This window comes from Loxodonta africana, chromosome 10 (assembly GCF_030014295.1).
Source record: "Loxodonta africana isolate mLoxAfr1 chromosome 10, mLoxAfr1.hap2, whole genome shotgun sequence".
Classification (NCBI taxonomy): domain Eukaryota; kingdom Metazoa; phylum Chordata; class Mammalia; order Proboscidea; family Elephantidae; genus Loxodonta; species Loxodonta africana.
The window spans coordinates 86,012,941-86,032,152 of record NC_087351.1 but is presented as its reverse complement, the minus strand read 5'-3'; the positions used below and the strand labels follow the sequence as shown (position 1 = coordinate 86,032,152).

Genomic DNA, 19,212 nt, shown 5'->3' with positions numbered 1-19,212 from the left:
AGGACTAATACCATGAGAATGAATGTTCTACGAGGACGGAAACTATCTGTTCATTTTGTTGTCCTATGCCCAGCTCAGGTCTTAGCACATAGGAGGAGCCTCCATCTCTTGCAGAGCCTGGAGTTCAAGTAGTGATAACAGCCAGCATTTATTGCATAATTACTATGCACCAGGTTCTGTTCCTAGTGATTTCCGTTTAGTCCTCACAACTATTCCATCAGGTAAACAAAAACAAAAAAACCAAACCTGTTGCTGTCGAGTTGATTCCCACTCTTGGCAACCGTGTGTGTCACAGAGTAGAACTGAGCCCCATAGGGTTTTCTTGGCTGTGATCTTTACAGAAGCAGATTGCCAGGCCCTTCTTCTGTGGCCTCTCTGGGTAGGTTCAAACCACTAACACTTCAATTGGCAGTCAAGCACATACCATTTGTGCCACCCAGGGACCATCCCGTTAGGTAGGCACTTATTGTTCCCATGTTAAAAATGATAACGCACAGAGAGGTTAAGTAATTAAAGTGGTGAAAAAGCAGGTGGATCTCAACCTAAGCAGTCCGGCTTCAGAGCCTGGGCCCTTAACTACTGCACTCTTCTGCCCCTAGAGCGTACCTTCCTGCAGCCATTGGGAACTATGGCCTGTGGGCCAGATCTACAGCTCTAAGAATGGTTTTTACATTTTTAAAAGATTTTATGTTTTCTTTTAAAAGAGCATGCAACAGAGACCACATGTGGCTGGCAAAGCCTAAATATTTACTGTCCCTTTACAGAAAAAGTTTGCCAACCCCTGCCCTAAAGAAAAAAACAAACCCATTGCCGTTGAGTTGATTCCGACCCGTAGTGACCCTATAGGACAGAGTAGAACTGCCCCATAGGGTTTCCAAGGCTGTAATCTTTAAGGAAGCAGACTGCCATTCTGTTAGCAGCCAAGAGCTTTAACTGCTGTGCCACCAGGGCACCTTCCCCTGCGCTAGAGGAGACGCTAAGAGTGTTTGCACATGCTTCCTTATTCCGGCATGGTTTGGTGGGTGTGGCGGGCAGACCAAGTTCCAAAGGTGAAACCAGCAAGTAGTGGTCAAGACTTCAGTTTTTCTAGGACATAGGAGGCTGAGCCATCTTTTCTGTTTTCTTCTCCAGGCTGAAGACATGAATGTCAAGGGGGAGGGGGAGCCTTCTGTACGGAAACCAAAGCAGCGGCCACGACCTGAGCCCCTGATAATCCCCACCAAGGCAGGAACTTTCATCGCCCCACCTGTCTACTCCAACATCACCCCCTACCAGAGCCACCTGCGCTCCCCTGTCCGCCTAGCTGACCACCCCTCTGAGCGGAGCTTTGAGCTGCCCCCCTACACACCACCCCCCATCCTCAGCCCCGTGCGGGAAGGCTCCGGCCTCTACTTCAATGCCATCATTTCAACCAACAGCATCCCAGCCCCTCCCCCCATCACACCAAAGAGTGCCCATCGTACCCTGCTCCGGTCCAGTGAGTGACCCCCACCCCCACGTGGTGGCCTTGAGGGTTGGGAATGTGGGGAAAGTGGAATGTGGTCAGGGAGGGGACCCAGTTGATGGGGCTGCTGGGGATTGGGCTGGAATGCTGTGTTCTGGAGAAGGGGCTCTGCTCTCTCTAGGAGGGAGAAGGGGGCTGTCCTGGTTCAAGCATACAGGGTAGGTCAGGCCAACTGCTTGGGTTCAAATACCAGTTCCACTGGTGTTACTATTACATCCCCTTGTGCAAGTCATTTAAACCCTTCTGGGCCTTAGTTTTTTCATTATTAGAGTGGGATATTAGTATTTGGCTGAACCATAGGAAATTGCCGGTATCCAACTGTTCTTGGATCTGCAAGTACCACTTTATTACCGTTCAGCTTAATGCCTACCTCATAGAGTTGTGGTGAGGATCAGATACATTAACACACATAAAGCACTGAGCGTAATGCCTGGCAAGTCACGTTTGTTTTTAAAATTATATGACAGATCCGGTCTTCTGGATTTCTTGAGTAGTCATTTTGGCCAAGAACAGACATTTTGGAGAGATTAAGCTGGCCTGGGTGATGTGCTGCTGAGAAATGTTGCACACTCCACAAAGGGGCCCATTTCCTCAGAAAAATGGGATAATCCCATCTCTTAGGGTGGTAGAGAGGATTAAGCTTGAGTAAACACTATCAAAAGTAGCACATGGGTGAGGCAATTCCATCACCTGATTAACCTATGACCCTGACCTCACCCAGGGCATAGCTCTCTTGCGCCCCCTGGTGTGTGTGGGCAAAAAATGATTCGCCCTGGGCTGGCAGGCCTCTGGCTCTCCTGGTCCTCCCACTTCCACTAGAAGCTTCTCTTGCAGCTTAGATTGTGCAGGAAGAAGTCACTGTAGAGACCAGACTGGTAGCAAAGAAGAGGACAGTCTGTCCATGAGTATTGATCAAGGACATGTGTATAAAGCTTTGAACTAGGTCCTGTGAGGGCTTCGTGAATGTTTGTGACCCTGTGGTCTGGCCTAAAGGAGTACAGGGTCATTAGGAGTCAGCATGAAAATCTGGGAGACAGAAAACCAGAAGATCCAGGCAGTGCGTGATTGGCAGCTAGCAAGCCAGCAGAACTGAGGCTGAGGCCTGCAGAGGCTGCTTTCCTGGGATGGTGAGGAAGGGATTCCAGAGGAGGTGGGGCTAGAGCTGAGCTTGAACTCCGGTGGGCGGAGACGGGGAAGGCAGGCTAGGCCAAGGAAATGCAAAGGCATGGAAGTGGGCCTGCAGAGAGCATGAGGAGCTATGAGGTAAGCAGAGTCCAGGCAAGGGGTGGTGGGAGAGAGATGGAAGGGAGAACTGGAGATTTCAGGTTTTATCCCATGTTGCAGAGGGGAGTCAGAAAACATTTTTATTTTGGAGCAAGGGAGTATCTTGATCATGTGGAGCTTTAAAATTAGTTCAGGAGAAACAGAGGCAGAGAATCCACAAAGGAAGTGAGGAGCTATTTATGAAATGTGATCCCCTTCACCACCTCCTAGTGTGCCCAAAGTTTAAGGCTCTTTCTACAATAGCCATCGTTTTATGTTGGAGCCTGTCCTGTAGCTCGGAAGCTGCTGTGGGCAGGGACAGGGCCTTAGTAGTAGTACTAAACCCGCTGCTGTCAGGTCGACTCATAGCAACCCCTTGGGATTTCCAAGGCTGCAAATCTTTGCAGAAGCAGGCTGCCACATCTTTCTCCCACGGAGCTGCTGGCGGTTTTGAACCACCGACCTTTCGGCTAGCAACTGATCACTTTAACCACTGAGCAACCAGGGCTCCTTAGTAGTAGTACTAATAGTATTAATAATAACTACTGTTAATAGTAGTATTAGTAACAATAATAGCTAATATTTATTGAGTGCCAGGTTCTGTGCATTATTTCATTCAATCCTCACAAATAAACCTAGGAGATAAATGTTAATAGTCCCTTTTTGCAGGTGAGAAAACTGAGGCACCGAAATATTTAACAAAGTGCCTGCCTTGTCATACTGAGCGGGCTGCAGAGCAGGACTCAGAGTGCCTGATTTCTAAGTGTGAACCCCTGTGAGTTACCACTGTGACTGTCCTGCAGATACATCAGCAATTTAGGGTCGGGGAGTACTTGGCTGAAAGAGGAGTGTGTCATTTATAAACCTGCTCTTTGTCCCATAGACAGTGCTGAAGTCACCCCGCCCGTCCTCTCTGTGATGGGAGAGGCCACCCCAGTCAGCATCGAGCCGTAAGTGCAGCCCTCCTGGCCGTGGCGTGAGGGTGGCCCAGTGGGGCCTGGTGCATGCAGACGGGCCCCGAGAGCAAGAGGAGGGTTCTGTGGGGCCCACTGGTGACTGAGCTGGGCTTCTGCAGTCTGCCCTGGGCTTTACTGTCCCTGCCCTGCTTCTCTGTAGAAGTTGTAGGGAAAAGGAGGGACCCGCTTGAATTTGACTCTGAGGAGAGTTAGAAAGAATAGTCCAAGACACCCTTTCCCAGTCTGTAGCTCTGGAGCCCTTTCTCCCCTTTCCAGCCTCTGTACCTTGCTTTTCTGCTGGTACCAGGTACCACAAGCCAGGTTGTCTTCACAGTCCCCCAGAAGCCAGATTCCCTTACTTCCATGTGGAGGCCTTGCCTGTGCTTGCTGCCTCTGCCACCTACCCCTACATCCTTTTCCCTTCCCCAAGGAGAAAGTCAGGTTCCCCCTCCCCACAAGGTAAGGACTCAAGCCCTGCCCTCTGCACCCCTGCAGGCGGATCAACGTGGGCTCCCGGTTCCAAGCAGAAATCCCCTCCCTGAGGGACCGTGCCTTGGCAGCTGCAGACCCCCACAAGGCTGACTTGGTTTGGCAGCCATGGGAGAACCTAGAGAGCAGCTGGGAGAAGCAGAGGCAAGGTGAGGAGGGGCTTGAGGGCACACAAGCAAAGGCAAGCTGGTTGGCAGATGGTGGGCCAGGCCCAGCCCAGTCCTGAAGTGATTTCCTCTCCTCTCTCCCAATGGCTCCTGTGAATCCAGTGGAAGACCTGCTGACAGCTGCCTGTTCCAGCATTTTCCCTGGAGCTGGCACCAACCAGGAGCTGGCCCTGCATTATCTGCATGAGTCCAGGGGAGACATCCTGGTGAGATGTTGCCCCCAGTGGAGGGGGTACCCTCAGGGCGGCTGGCATGGATTCTGCTGGCATGCTGGTTTTAAGGCGGGGCCGGAGGATATGACCAAGGGGGAGGTTGTAGGGGCTCCATCCAAGGAAGCCCTAGTTCCAAACTCCAGACTTTGCTCTGCAGGATCCTTCTGTCCACCCAACCTCCAATTCCAGCTCAGTGGGTCCCCACCCTTAGACAGGGCTCTCCAAGGGCTGCCTTTGTCCATGGCTGTCTGACTTGTGGGCCAGGTGCTTCCTCTTAAACAGCCTAGAGCCCTGGTCTGGAGCAGTCCCACCCCTCATTACCTCCCCATCCTGTCAGGCGTCTTGTCCTTTAGCAGCTAAGGGAGTCAAAAGTAAGCCCCCACCCTACTCAGAGACCCTCTGAATTTTGCCCAGGGTCTAGATGCTCAGCGCACTACTGAGACCCGTGGTGGGGCCCTGACCTGTGGTGGGGCCCTGACCTTTCCCTCAATTCCCCTGCAGGAAACGCTGAATAAGCTGCTACTGAAGAAGCCCCTGCGGCCCCACAACCACGCACTGGCAACTTATCACTACACAGGTAGGCCTGGCTGGGGGTGGGCATGGGGCCATCGGTGTCAATGGAACTCTGCTTTCACGGCTGAGAGGGGAGGGGGTAAGGAAATGGGAATGGATAAGCAGAGAGCCAGAGTGAGGGACCTGAGGCCAAAGCCAAGTTAGCTCTCAGGGCTTCCTGTGCCCTGGAGGGAGAGGAAGAAGGGGGTGGGCAGGCGGGAGCCCTAAGGAGCCCAGGGAGTCCCATCCAAATTGGCATCAGGTGCCTGGAACTGAGACGGCCCCTGGAGCACTGTGTCCCATCCTGGGCACTGTGCTTGACTAGACTAAGTTGTACAATCATAGCAGCCACTGTTATTGATCCCCTTTGACTGGGATATTTGGTCTGTGCCAGGCAAGGGCTTCACATTAATTATCTCATTTAGTCCTCACCACAGCTGGTGAGGTGGGTTCTATTATTAGTTCACTTTCACAGGTGAGGAGTGTGAGGCTCAGAGGCTAAGCGACATGGCCAGTAAGTGGCAGAAGCAGAACAGGGGTCCAGCTCTGGATGCGTGCAGAGGCTGTGGATAGATTCTGACTGTTGGTCAGAATTGCCCCCAGAGTACTTCCTGTCCTGCCCACCTCACATCCCCGGGTCCCTCTTTGCCCCTCAGGCTCCGACCGGTGGAAGATGGCTGAGAGGAAGCTATTCAACAAGGGCATTGCCATCTATAAGAAGGATTTCTTCCTGGTGCAGAAGCTGGTGAGCTGGGGCTCTGTTTCAGGGACAAGTGAGGGGACCTTGGGGTTCTCTCTACCAGTGTGGGCCCTGCAGTCATTTACCAAGCCCTCTTTTTAAAAAGCAGACTTTCCCTGCATTGGTTCTAAGCTCCTTCCTCCCACTTTAGGGAGATGGGGCCTTTCTCTGCAATCTCAGATCCAGAGGGAGGCCCAAGTGGGCATCAGACCCAGTGGCATCCAACTTAAAATAGGCAGGGAGGGCCAGGAAGGAAGGTGGTGAGGCCGAAGTGAGTCATTCCCAAAAGGGCTGGAACATGTCAAAGGCCACAATCAACACGTGGGGAGGGGAGGTCACCCTAGGGTGAATGAAACTGAGAGCCAGCAAGTGTCTGTGTAACTGACCTGGGGGACCTCTGCCCACTTCCTCTTGGAGCTAAGAGTTCCTTCCATGTCTCCTCTGATTACATAGAGGAGGTCATTTCTCACCTCTCCCCATACTCTTTAGGAGCATAAAGTGCTTTTCCAATCCAAGGGAATCGTATCTTTCCAGCCCTCTATCTATGTAGAGAAGGAATCGCGTGGACCACTGAGGGAGAAGGGCTTTCAAGAATGGGCTCTCTCCTCCTGGAATTGTAGATTGTGTCAGGGAGGGCCCCAGGGACTGGACAAAGTGCTAATGAATTAATTCCCCTACACGGGTCCTGTTATGAGCCCCTATTTGCTGTGTTTCAGTAACACTCTGTTCCTTGATTGGGCAATATGGCCAGAAAGTACATGCCTGTGAAATTCACTGAGGATCCCCTAATGCTTTAGTGAAAAGTACAGACCATTGGTCAAACAAATGATCACAGAGAATTGATAGTAAAAGTGTAGCCAAGATCTGATTAATGAATTTGTGGCTTGGCCATTCCTGTAATATGAAACATGTCTGTTTTCTCCTCAGACACAGACAACCCTCACTGACCTCTTGAGGGCAGTCCAGCAGACTAAGAGCCTTGTGGGGGAGGGAAGGTGTTAGAGAAAACAGTCTCTGTGTGTAGGAAAGTAGTCCAAAACTAAACCCACTGGCCTACTGGATTTGTGAAATGGAAGGGATAGGATTTCAGAGCTTGGAAGGTCCTTGGAGATCATCTAGTGCCACCCTACTCACTATTTACATGTGCAGAAACCGAAATTAGAAAGGTGAATGACTTGCTTAAGGTCACACAGCCATTTAGTGGCAGAGTTAGGAGCAAGACTTGGGTCTCCTATCTTCCTCTTCAGGTTTTCCAGGGATTTCTTGTTAGTTTCCCTTCCATTCCTACCCCACAAAGGACAGCTTAACATTTCTCTATTTTCACTTGTCAACCACTACTCTCTGGAAAGCAATGAAATTATTCACCTGGGTTGATGAAGGGGTCTGTTTTGCCAGGTTGGGGCTGGCTTTGAATATGGATGGTGCCCAAACTTTTTCCCTTTTTATTTTGAAAAATTTCAAACTTACAGAAAATTGAAAGAATGGTACAATGGACATCAATTTAACCCTTACTTACATACCAATTTAACCCTACACGTACATACTATTCTCTCTCTTTTTTTGGCTAATCATTAAAAGTAACTCCCAGACATTATGACGCTTGACCCTAAAGACTTCATTATATATCTTCTTAGAACAAGAATATTCTCCTACAAAACCGCAGTACCATTATCACACCCAAGAAATTTAAACTAATAACGATAATATTATCTTATATGCAATCCATATTCAAGTTTTCCCAATGGTTCCAGCATTGTTCTTTATAGCTTTTTTCTTTCAATAGCGCTGAAGCATTGGTCAGTTAATTAATGGTCTTGTCGGTGACTTGTTATGGAGCAGAAATTAAAATGCTCATGTTTCCTGAGACACACTGGGTTTATCTTTTGGCCTGAAGCTAAGGGGGACATGCAGGGACAGGAAGAGTGGAGTATCCTGAGGTAGGTAAGCCGAGCCAGGGGGCTCTGACCACAGTTTTGGCTTCAAACTAGATCCAGACCAAGACTGTGGCCCAGTGCGTGGAGTTCTACTACACCTACAAGAAACAGGTGAAAATCGGTCGCAATGGGACTCTAACCTTCGGGGATGTGGATACGAGTGACGAGAAGTCAGCCCAAGAAGATGTTGAAGTGGATATTAAGGTGACTCCCTTCCTGGTCTCAGCTGCCTGGTGCCTGGGCTGGGTCTGGGGCCAAGGCTGAGCTGGGAGCCTCGTTCATGGAGGGCAGAAGACGGAAGCTAGGCCCCCTAACAGCCCCAAGGAGATGGTGTCTCCAGTGCTGGCCCTGGACCTTTGGGTCCCCGTCTCTGTACTACCAATGCCATGGTAATAATATGTTGTGTTGATGTGGAACATTGGCGAATTTCTCCAGTATTTGCATCCACATCGACTTACTGTCTCCTCATAGCAGACCTCCAACAGTTTCCTAAACTTCAGCCAACACCTTTATGAATTTTGCTACATCTGTGTCCTATCACATATCACTATCACCATTTTGTTTTATCCACAAACCACTTGTGATATTTACTATTTCTCTTTAAATCAACTTATTTTTACTCAAATAAAAGGGAAACTTTATTTCACAATCATAACTAGAAAAGCCAATATTGCTTACCATAAATGGAAGGTACTGTTAAGAATTTATATGAAAACCAAACAGTGTTATTAAATTCTAGCTGGTTACTATTACCTGCCACGGCTCAGAGACTGAGGCCTGACTTCTCTTTGTAAGGAGAAAGATTATCAAGTCTAGAGAAATGTAAAAGATGGGAAGGGGATTGAGGTAGAGAAAGTGTTACAAAGATAGTTTGGAATGAGAGCTCAAGGCACCCCCCGGACTTCACCAGGCCACCCTGTCCAAAGACCTGGCTCTTAGAGTGTCCAGGAGGAGAGTGGCCTGTTTGTGGGAGACTGGCATGCTCCTTCTCTGTCCTTGGCTCTATCTCAAGTGCTCAGTCTCATCCTGAGGGCTCCCAGGCTCAAGCCTCCCTTTTCTATCCCGGGTAGACTAGCACTGGATAGCTGTGGCCTGCGTTGCACAGGAGGCTACACTGGGCTAGGCCAGGCAAGCAGGGCTAGTGAGCACCTGGCTGGGTCTGAACCTGTGTGCAGTATGACAGTGTGCCTGAGCTCTAGACTCACTGCCCTTCTTCTTGTCCCCCCATAGACTTCCCAGAAGTTCCCAAGGGTTCCTCCTCCCAGAAGAGAGTCCCCAAGTGAAGAGAGGTTGGAGCCCAAGAGGGAGGTGAAGGAGACCAGGAAGGAGGGGGAAGAGGAGGTGCCAGTGATCCAGGAGAAGGGGGAACAGGAAGAGGGGCGAGAGCGGAGTCGACGGGCTGCGGCCGTCAAAGCCACACATACACTACAGGCCAATGAGTCGGTAAGTGTGACTCCACGCAGGAAGCCCAGGCCTAGGAGGACAGCTGGAGCTGGGCCTGGGGATATGGGAGGAAGGGCAGAGCAGGTCATGATGACCATCATCATCAAAATAGCAACAGATGTACTGAGCTTCTTATGCTATTAACTCATTTAATCCTCATAACAATCCCATGTGGTAGGTACTATTATTATTCCCATTTTACAGAAGAGAAAATTGAGGCCTAAAATAACACAGCTAGGGTTTTTACTGGGTTAGCATACAGCTAATAGGCAGCCTGACTTCAGAGCCTATTAATTTTTTCCATTATACTGCTTCTGTATCTGAGATTCAGAGGAAAAAGGCTTTGTGAAAACCCAGAAGGTGTGTAGGAGATTGGGGAAGCATTCATGAGTTGTGTTTCAGATGGGGCTCCCACAAACAGAGCTTCGTCCTGGAGGAGAATGTCTGAAACTGAACTGAAGCAATAGGAATAACAAACATGGTGCCTCATGCATGTCCTTTATCTCATTAATCCCTCACAATAACCTCGTGAAGTATTAATCCCCTTTTGCAGATAGAGAAAATTTGGGTTCAGAAACGCTAAGGGACTTGCTTGAGGTCACACTCCAGATCCTCTGACTCCTAGTGCAGTGTGCCGTCCATCACATCACAGGTCAGGAAGTAAGACCTACCTACCAGAGCTGTTCCTTGTTGGGAAACTACTATGAGAATCTGTTTTTTTGTTTTTTGTGTTGTGTACATATGCTTACCGAAAACCCCCCATAAACTACAAACACACAGCTATTTGCTCCCTTCTGGGCCTTGGCCGTGTTTCTGCCCCAAGAGCTTTGCTCTGTGGACACATTCCTATGAGTCAGCACGGTGCACGTACTTACACTTCTAATGGCCATCTGGGGCTTCCCCAACCCCAGGCCCATGGTCTGCATGCCGTGCCCTGAGCACCACCTCCTCCACCAGGTCTGAGCCAGGTGCCCTCTGCTGCGCTCTTGTGGCACCTGCTCTTCCCCTCTGTTCAGCGTTTCTTATGCTGTGTTATTGTGAGCTGGCTGCCTGAAGGTAGTCTCTTCTACTTACCTGTGAGCTCTCTGTGGGCAGGGACTTCTGTCTGTCACCTCTATATCTCTAGCACCTGCCACATCACACAGACCTGAACTTCATTTGTGAAGTGAAGGCATGAATGGACTAAATGACTGAAAATATGAACACGTGCTTCATTAATTGCGACACCAAAATCCCCTGTCAGACTTGAGAGGTCCTATAGCATCTGGGGCCATCCCATTGAACTACTGTACTGACAGCTTTCTAAGTCAGCTCTTTCTACTGACAGAGCTGGCCAAGGACAGAATGGGATGTCCAGAAGGCAGCAAGTTCCTTGTCACTGAAGGATGGATTCAAGCAGACGCTAGATGACCATTTAGCAGGAGTGTGTGACCCTCTGTTCCCTGAGACTCCAGAAGTCTGGATCCTCTTTCCTAAAATCACTCAACTATCCTTATTTGATTCTTTCCAGGCCAATGACATTCTCATCCTCCGAAGCCACGAGTCCAATGCCCCTGGATCTGCTGGTGGCCCGGCCTCAGAGAAGCCAAGGGAGGGGGCAGGGAAGTCACGGAGGGCACTACCTTTTTCGGAGAAGAGGAAAAAAACAGAGACATTTAATAAGACCCAGAATCAAGAGAACACTTTCCCTTGTAAAAAATGTGGCAGGTAAGATGGCAGGCTCTGTCTCCACTGGCTACCTAGCAGGTTGGCTAGCAGGTGGAGGCAGGGCAGAAGCTGGGCTTGTGAGGAGAAGTAAGAGATTTCATCTTGTTTTCTCATTGGCTTAGTGGGTTTCTAGGGGAATGATATCATTTGGCAGCTTTTAGAAGTGAAGGGTGATGGCACTGAATCAGGAACCATCCCTGAGTCAATGCCTGTGAGGGTGTGCCACTGACTCGGAGCAAGTCAGGACGGCTCCATGGGAGCCCCCATCTCTCTCCCTCACACACAGGGTAATCTAGGGGCCCTTGGGGAGTGGGTGGCCCAGACATCTTACTTGAGCTCCCTCCTGCCCGGCTACAGGGTGTTTTACAAGGTGAAGAGCCGCAGCGCCCACATGAAGAGCCACGCAGAGCAGGAGAAGAAGGCCGCAGCTCTGAAACAGAAGGAGAGAGAGGCTGCTGCCGCCGCCGCCGCCGCCGCCGCTGCTGCTGCTCCTGCTGCCACGGCCTCCCCCCACCAGCAGGCTCTGCAAGAAGAGAGCTCCCTGCACCAGCAGGCCCTGAAGGAGGAGAGTGGGGCTGGAGAGGAGGGCTGAGAAGACCTGGAGGGTTCAGCCAGGAGAGCGAGGGGCTGGCCCCCCTCTCCCGGGGCTCCCCTGCCCCTCCCTGCACCAGCTTGCAGAAAGACCAGGAAATGCCTTGGAACCTCAAGAGGGTGTGAGGAGAGAATCACGTGGACTTTTTTCTCTGGAAAAAAAGAAAAAATCACACAGTAAAATAAACAGCTCTTTTATTTATAAAGGCCCCAGGAGCAGTGTTAACGGGCAGCAGAATCCAGTTCTCTTTGCATTCGGCCTGTCTTAAGTTGTTCTCATGCTTTCGTGGAAGTCCCTGCTGGGGTTCAGGATGCCCCTTGGAAGGGGCTCTAGCTGCTGCCACCGCTGCCTCTCACACTCTGACCTCTGCTGCCTCTTTCCTTCCTCTTTGCCTCCTCGTCCCCCACTTGGTCTCTAGGAAGTGGCCATGGGGAGCCAAGCACAAGCTCACCCCATCCAGCCATTACTTCCCCTCCCCAGTGGACCTCAAAAGCTGCCAGGCCTTGCCCCAAACCCTGGAAAAAGGGTCTCTGAGAGAGGGCTCGGCCTGGCACCTGTGACTGCCCCCTGCACAGCAACATCCAGGTCTTAGCTGCTCCAGGGACCCTGTCCTCAGAGAGGCCACCTCCTCCTTGCAGGGAGGCCACCAGGATGCCTCATGGGAGAGAGATCGAGGACAGGTACTTATCCCTTTGCTGCTTGCTAGCAGCCCTGCTGGGGGGAGGGGCCCGAGTGCTGTCTGAGCTCTCAGCCTTCTGGAGGGAGGGGAACTGCAGAGGCTGGAAGCTGCAGGGCTGTGTGCAGCCTTAGGTCTGAGGGATCTTCTGATAAGCCTGGCTCTTCCTGCTTTGCACCTCTTTGCCAAATACCTTGGGCTCTGGAAGCTGCTTAGGGGGCTTAGCTTAGAGGCAGTTCTGGAGAGGCCAGGAGGGAGGATCCCCAGCAGCCCAGCCTGCTCCACCTGGGTGGGCACAGCGCCTCGCCTGCCTCTGTCAGCAGCTGCCTGCCCCCACCTCCAGTGCTGGTACCCACAGCCCAGCCCCCAGCCCTGCACGCTGGAGATTTCTGCATCCTTCCCTGGGAGGGGGAGGTCTCCAAACTAGATTGGAAAGGAGCCTTCATTCCTTGACTCGTGTGATTTGGGAGCTATTTATTTATTCTTAATATTTAATTTTTAACATCCTCTCAGGGACCAGGGGCCTCCTGCTTTCCAGAGGCCCAAGTGCATTTATCCCAAAACAAGGCACCTTCTTGGCACCCCGCTCGCTAAGGCCCTAAGGTCCCCCACCTCTTTGCTCTGAAAGCTCTTGCCAATAGGAATGATAGCAGGACTGAGACAGGGTAGAGTGGAGGGTGTCACCCAAGCAGGAGAGACTAGCAGGAGCAGGGGAGATCAAAGGCAGTTCTCCTCTGCTACCTCTTCCCTGGCTGTACTTTGAAGTTGCCTGAGGAGATTGGCAGGTGGCCAGAATTCTGGTTGAGTTTATCAGGTCTGGATTCTGCTGTAAGAAGCTGAATTTGGCAAGGAGTCACTGAAGTGAGAGGGCTGAAAGGCTCTGGAGGCCCCTTCCCTTGCCAGCCCCATAGGAGGGATGAGTTATTTTTTTGATCTTGTTACTCAACTTTAGTTGTGAAAAAGAAGTTCTAACAAATCAACGTGTTAGGAAGGAGCCGAAAAGTATTCTTTCTGCTGGTCCTCCCAGGAGAGCTTCAAGCCGTCATGTTGGTAACTAGGAGTGGGGAGGGAGTTTTGTTTTTAAACTATGCACTATCAGGTAGTTTTCAGTATTCATTTATGCATTAATGTTGTTCCGCAGGACCCCAACTATAGGAGTAACAAAATTATTCTCCCCCCAGACTCCTGGACAACTACCCTGATTTCCAACTTCCTACTTGTTTTCTCCATGGACTTCTACAAACTCAGTGTCCAGAGATTGCAAAGATCTGGTATACCATCTAGAAGCAGGAGAGTAGCAAATTTAGGCTCTCTTTTAAATCATTTGTGTAATATGAGTGCCTTCAAAGCTTCGCCCCAAAGTGCTCCTTATGTTTCCCAAGGTTTTTTCTACTTAAACTGTATTTTGTTTCAGGCCCCTTTATGGACATGTGGTAGCAGAAACCTCCTTCAGGCACGTGAGACCCTTCTGTTCAGTGGTGGCTTCTAGTACTTGGAAATCTTTTTTAATAAGAAAGTGATTCTTTTCTCCTAAGCTTATGGAGACCAGACCAGGTGAATGTAGGTGGGAAAAATTAAGATGGTACCTGTCTGTATTAATCCTCCAGCAGCCTACCCCACCAGACACCGCATTTTAGGAGGGTTCATGCTCCAGGATGGATTTATATCTAGAATGTAATGTGAAAAATTAAACTGTTCAGAGGGCAGATGCAATCGTGGAGTGACCTGCCAATAAGGTAGGTGCAGCCATAGAAGCTGGCATAAGTATATCCTTAATGGTGCTTTCTCCCTGTGAATGCATTAGGTTCCTCTTTTTCTTCTTTTATTCAGAGCTCTTTGCTTTAGGAAGTTAAATGACAAACACCTCCAGCTTTATGTCCTCCTTCTCACACTGTCTCATCACATCCATTTCCCAGGGTCCATCTGCAGTCAGCTAAGGGCGTGAAACTGACCTAGTGCCTGTGTTCCAGACCATTTCTGAGGTCTCTTACCCACCCAGGGAGACAGTGCTGTCCGCACCGTTCTCCATGCCTTCAGCAGCCTCCCTCACAGCTAAGGTACATACCTGCCCCTTCTGCTGCCCCACCTCCTGCTGTGCTAAGTGAGGGCCTCCCCTGGCACAGAGGTTGTGCGCTGCTTATGTCTAAAGGGATCGTCTATATTTAACTGCCTCAGTGACCTAAACTCTTTCTTCTCATGTGCCAGATGTTAAGATGAAGGAGGAATACAACACATCCTTAAGCCTCAGCTGTTTAAATATATTTTCACTGGGACTTACTTTTCTGGGTCGGTATTTATTACCAGACTGGCAAACCTAACTCCTTAGGTTTACAGGAAGTAATACATATTTTTATAAAACAATTCTATGTCCTCCCCACATTTTTCTGTGTTAATATTTGCCTCTAACAATTTGCAGCTGTTTCACCTTTTCCTCATTTGTCTCTAAAGTTGAAGGCCTTGTTGGAGGGGACAGAGCACAGGAACAGCCTTGACAGTCTGTAATTATTGTACAAATATTTTAATAGCATATAAATAAGTATATTCCTTTTATTTTGAGAAAAATGATCAGACACTGCCTTTTGTGTGTTTGCTGCCTGTGGCACCCTTTTTTAAAAAGACTGTTACATATTAAAATAGTGTACATATATATAGAAATATTACCTCTTTTGCTGTACAGTTGTGATAGACGAGACTGAAGATTTTATTTTTTGTGTGCTTTTTATAAAAAAATTAATACACTAAAGAAAATCTTGCTGATGTGATTGTAATGTACCTATGTAACTTATTTACTTTTGAATGTTCCCTCTGTATCTTTAAACCTTTTATTAAATAAGGTTTTAAAAATTCAGAGTTGAATGTTGTGTTCTTTTGGGGGGATTTTCACCATCTGGGATTGACGTCAGTAGGCCTTGTTTTGTTTACGAGGGATTACACTGGACATTTTTTAACCGTAAGGATTCAATTTTTATCAGCCCATTGTCCAGGAGCCAGGAGAGGGGAAATATCATACTAGTGTTTGCCTTCCTACAAAGATGACTGAGTAGAAATAATGTCTTTTACGATATTTTAGACAGGACAAAGTCTAAACTCAACGTCTCAAAAACCATAAATGGCACACTTCCCACATTACAATTTCAATGGGCTGAACCACGGAGGTGCAGAGAGAGGGTGCTGAGGTGAGCGTTCTCTACGCAGCATAGACCGGTGGAATGAGCTACCTGAGTAGACAAGTCGGCCATGACGGATGCATTTCCACCAGTATCTTAGATCCACTCCAGAATTAGACTCTTTTAGCAGTATTCTTTCATTATAAAAAAATATATATATGAAAAAAGAAATACACCATCCGAGAGATCAGTGCCAGGAGCCCCTCGCCGGCCCCATGGCAACTGCTCAACGCCGCCCGCCGCCAAAGCGCGCGAATTTCGCGTCGCCTGGGACACCGTTGCCATGGCTACGGAGGGCAGGGGCGGGGCGGGGCGGGCTGGAAGCCGCCTGTCAGGCTTGGCCCCGCCCTCTGCGGCAGTAACGCTCGGCTCGCGGCGGGGAGGACGCGCCGGCTGCTGCGCTCCGCCAGAGACAGCTGCAGCCCGCGCGCTGCCCTCCGGCCGCTCTTCCTCTCCAGCTTGCCCTGTCCGTATAGCCTCCGCCTTCGGGCCTCGATCCTCGGCCCTCGGTTGTCCTTGCCGCCGAGAGGGGGTCGTCGGGCCCGCGAAGTAGCCGCTCGCGGGCTGACCTCGCGGGCTGATCGGCCGCTGCCGCCTCCACAACTTTGGGACAGCCTCTTCCTCCGGGGGCGTCAGAGTCCTCGTCTGCCAAACAGCCGCTCCTCCCCGGTCTGAAGGCCGCGCTCCGACCGCGGACGCCCAGTCGACTCCCGGAGCAGCAGCTAGCTCCCGGGTGCGGACCGAGGCGACCGCGCCCCAAGACTGCACCCCGGCATCGTCTCCCGCCCGGCGGCTCCTCGTCTGTGCTGCGACTCGCCCCCTGTCTGTAGGCGACGGACCTCGGCCGCGGACCCCGACCGGAGACGCAAGATGGCGGCGGCCGCGTGACTGAGCATCCCGAGGCCTCGCTCCAAGGACGCGCAGACCAACTTAGGGGGAGTACTTTGGGGGGCAGGGAGGAAGGGCGAAAGCAGGACTCTGGTGTCGTTTCTTAATTGTGACTGCGTGAAGCTTGCCTCCCTCGGGCTTTTTGGGGGGGAGGCTCTGGTATCGTTCGTAGCCCTATTGCAGAGTGAGCCACCATCGAACCGGTACTTGTGGAGCCGGCCCCATTTGATAGGTGGGAAGATGGCGATGACCCTGTTGGAAGACTGGTGCAGGGGGATGGATGTGAACTCCCAGAGAGCCCTGCTGGTCTGGGGGATCCCAGTGAACTGTGACGAGGCTGAAATCGAAGATACCCTCCGGGCTGCGATGCCCCAGGTGCCCTATCGAGTGCTTGGGAGAATGTTCTGGAGGGAAGAGAATGCGAAAGCAGCCTTGTTAGAGCTCACTGGCGCTGTCGATTACGCCAACATACCCAGGGAGATGCCGGGCAAGGGAGGGGTCTGGAAAGTGGTCTTTAAGCCCCCGACATCCGATGCTGAATTTTTAGAAAGGTTGCACCTCTTCCTGGCAAGAGAGGGGTGGACAGTGCAAGATGTCGCCCGAGTCCTTGGGTTTCAGAACCCCGCTCCGGCTCCAGGCCCAGAAATGCCAGCAGAGATGCTTAACTATATTTTGGATAATGTTATCCAGCCTCTTGTCGAGTCCATATGGTACAAGAAGCTGACGCTGTTCTCGGGGAGGGACATCCCGGGCCCTGGGGAGGAGGCCTTTGATCACTGGCTGGAGCACACTAATGAGGTCATGGAGGAGTGGCAGGTGTCCGATCTAGAAAAGAGGCGGCGGTTGGTGGAGAGCCTCAGAGGCCCCGCCGCCGATGTCATTCGCATCCTCAAGACCAACAACCCTGCGATAACCTCCGCCGAGTGTCTGAAGGCGCTGGAGCAGGTGTTTGGGAGCGTCGAGAGCTCCCGGGATGCCCAGGTCAGGTTTCTGAACACTTACCAGAACCCGGGAGAAAAGTTATCTGCTTATGTCATCCGTCTGGAGCCTCTGCTGCAGAAGGTGGTGGAGAAGGGGGCCATAGATAAAGATAACGTGAACCAGGCCCGCCTGGAGCAGGTCATTGCGGGGGCCAACCACAGCGGGGCCATCCGGAGGCAGCTGTGGCTGACCGGGGCTGCGGAGGGGCCGGCCCCGAACCTCTTCCAGTTGCTGGTGCAGATCCGCGAGGAGGAGGCCAAGGAGGAGGAGGAGGAGGCCGAGGCCGCCCTCCTGCAGTTAGGCCTGGAAGGGCACTTCTGAGCCTCGGGAAGCGGAGGGGCTTTAGGGCAGACCTAGATCACAGCTGTTCCGTTGTCTGTGTCGTACAGGTGTGTCTCAGATTAGTAAGACTTAGCCATGTTCTGTTTCTTGGGGGGGAAGTCAGGCCTACTTATTTGTGTAATATTCGTAAAATCGTGCAAGCGAACACCGGGAGCTGCAACAGTACCCTAGCGTCCTGCTGGCTGAGATGCCATGTAAAGGCTTGGACACATGAGCTCAGTGTAAGCTGTCATCGTGCCACCATCGTCAGTTGTGAAAAACAAGTGAACCTGTGACACTTGCCATTGAGGTAATTACATGAGAAATTGCATGTTCAGAAGTTTAGTGCAGGGCCTGGTTCATAGGAACATGCTCAGTAAAAGTGTGAAAACTGTTAGTGTTAACTGATACCGTGGATAGTTTTTGTTTACTGTAAATCGTTCCTGATTTAATGGAAAGAAATGAATTTGCTAGATATTTATTCAACTTCAAAACACAAATTTTCCTATTTCTCATCTGAATCAGTTTAACTGAAAAGTATTCTGAGACTGCAACATGGAGTATTAGAAAAATACTGTAATTCGATAGTGCTGTGTAAATCAGTTTTTCACTGTACAAGATACAGAAATCGCATGCGGAGGTTGATACGAACCTGTTACAGTTATCCATTTCAGATCCTTATCCAATAGTAGGTCTCCTTGGTCATGCTAATCCTAAGTGTTCTAAATTTGAAGCTATCAAATAGATGTATACTAATAAAAATATTTTAAAAATTCTATTGTCTTCTAGTTTTCTTGTATAAGAATTTCCCGTGTAAGCTCTGTATCCTGTTTTCTTAGGACATTCCACGTGTCATTAAAAAAATCAAACCTCATTTCTATCTATCTTTTTAAACTTTGTATCATATTATGGGTTTAAATTGTAATTTAATGCATTCAGTTTTTACGTGTTTTCTTCAAGGCAAATATTAGAAGGTAAAATAGACATGTTAAGTAAAATAGTAACTTACAAAATATTAGGAAATTCTGAAATGAGCCTTAGGGAGGTTATCTGGCAATCCTTTTTATCCCTTTTTAAATCTCTTCAGCTAAACATTTTTGTTTCATTGAAGAAGTAACTATGACTCATTATATACTTATGTAAAATGACTCTTGGAATTATACAGCAGCCATTTTATATCAAGAGCTTAAAAAGGAAAATATGACTTGAAAACATGTTTATTTGGCTGTAGAGATCGTGACTTTTTGAGATCCTTTCCAAATCCAGAAGTGATTACATGAGGCTAAGAATACAGTGGGTTTTTTTCCTAATAGCAAGGTTTTTAAATTACGGCAGATTCACATAAAGTACAAAATTTATATATAAAAGCTAATATTAGTGTTCTAACAGATTTCTCAGTACTCACTCATGTCCTCACGTGCTGTGTCATGTATGTACCTCCTTGTCACACTCTCCTCCCTCTACAAACACTTCACATACTCACCTCCCCCCCATATTTATATCCTCAGGACCCCCTACAAACACTTGTGTATCCCCACCCATCCCAGATGTACATACCTTCCCCCTCCACTTGTGTGCACACATTCTTCCCACCTCCCATCCTCACACACTGACTCACCTC

The 19,212-nt window shown here is 49.8% G+C and overlaps 2 protein-coding genes across 6 annotated transcripts in view; both read left to right on the top strand.

Annotated features, from left to right (window-relative positions):
- The window catches only part of MIDEAS (mitotic deacetylase associated SANT domain protein), a 72,202-nt gene extending 57,124 nt beyond the window's left edge, over positions 1 to 15,078 (top strand). For 3 of the 5 annotated variants that reach the window (XM_010588734.3, XM_064292723.1, XM_010588733.3), the window contains exons 4-13: positions 1,132 to 1,477; positions 3,651 to 3,717; positions 4,219 to 4,361; positions 4,482 to 4,585; positions 5,093 to 5,168; positions 5,800 to 5,888; positions 7,871 to 8,020; positions 9,047 to 9,259; positions 10,770 to 10,966; positions 11,324 to 15,078. In XM_010588734.3, coding sequence (XP_010587036.2) covers positions 1,132 to 1,477; positions 3,651 to 3,717; positions 4,219 to 4,361; positions 4,482 to 4,585; positions 5,093 to 5,168; positions 5,800 to 5,888; positions 7,871 to 8,020; positions 9,047 to 9,259; positions 10,770 to 10,966; positions 11,324 to 11,558 — 1,620 coding nt within the window. In that variant the 3' untranslated portion in view covers positions 11,559 to 15,078. The other 2 variants (XM_010588735.3, XM_023546352.2) reach the window with 2 other exon arrangements.
- A 716-nt stretch (positions 15,079 to 15,794) lies between these two features.
- Positions 15,795 to 18,367, top strand: PNMA1 (PNMA family member 1). The gene has a single exon (XM_010588732.3). The coding sequence runs from the start codon at positions 16,530 to 16,532 to the stop codon at positions 17,589 to 17,591; it is 1,062 nt and encodes a 353-aa protein (XP_010587034.1). The 5' UTR covers positions 15,795 to 16,529; the 3' UTR covers positions 17,592 to 18,367.
- The last annotated feature ends 845 nt before the right edge of the window (positions 18,368 to 19,212 follow it).

What these genes read in the sequence shown, in the direction of transcription:
- PNMA1 (XM_010588732.3), top strand. Translation starts at nt 16,530, where the DNA reads ATGGCGATGACCCTGTTGGAAGACTGGTGCAGGGGGATGGATGTGAAC.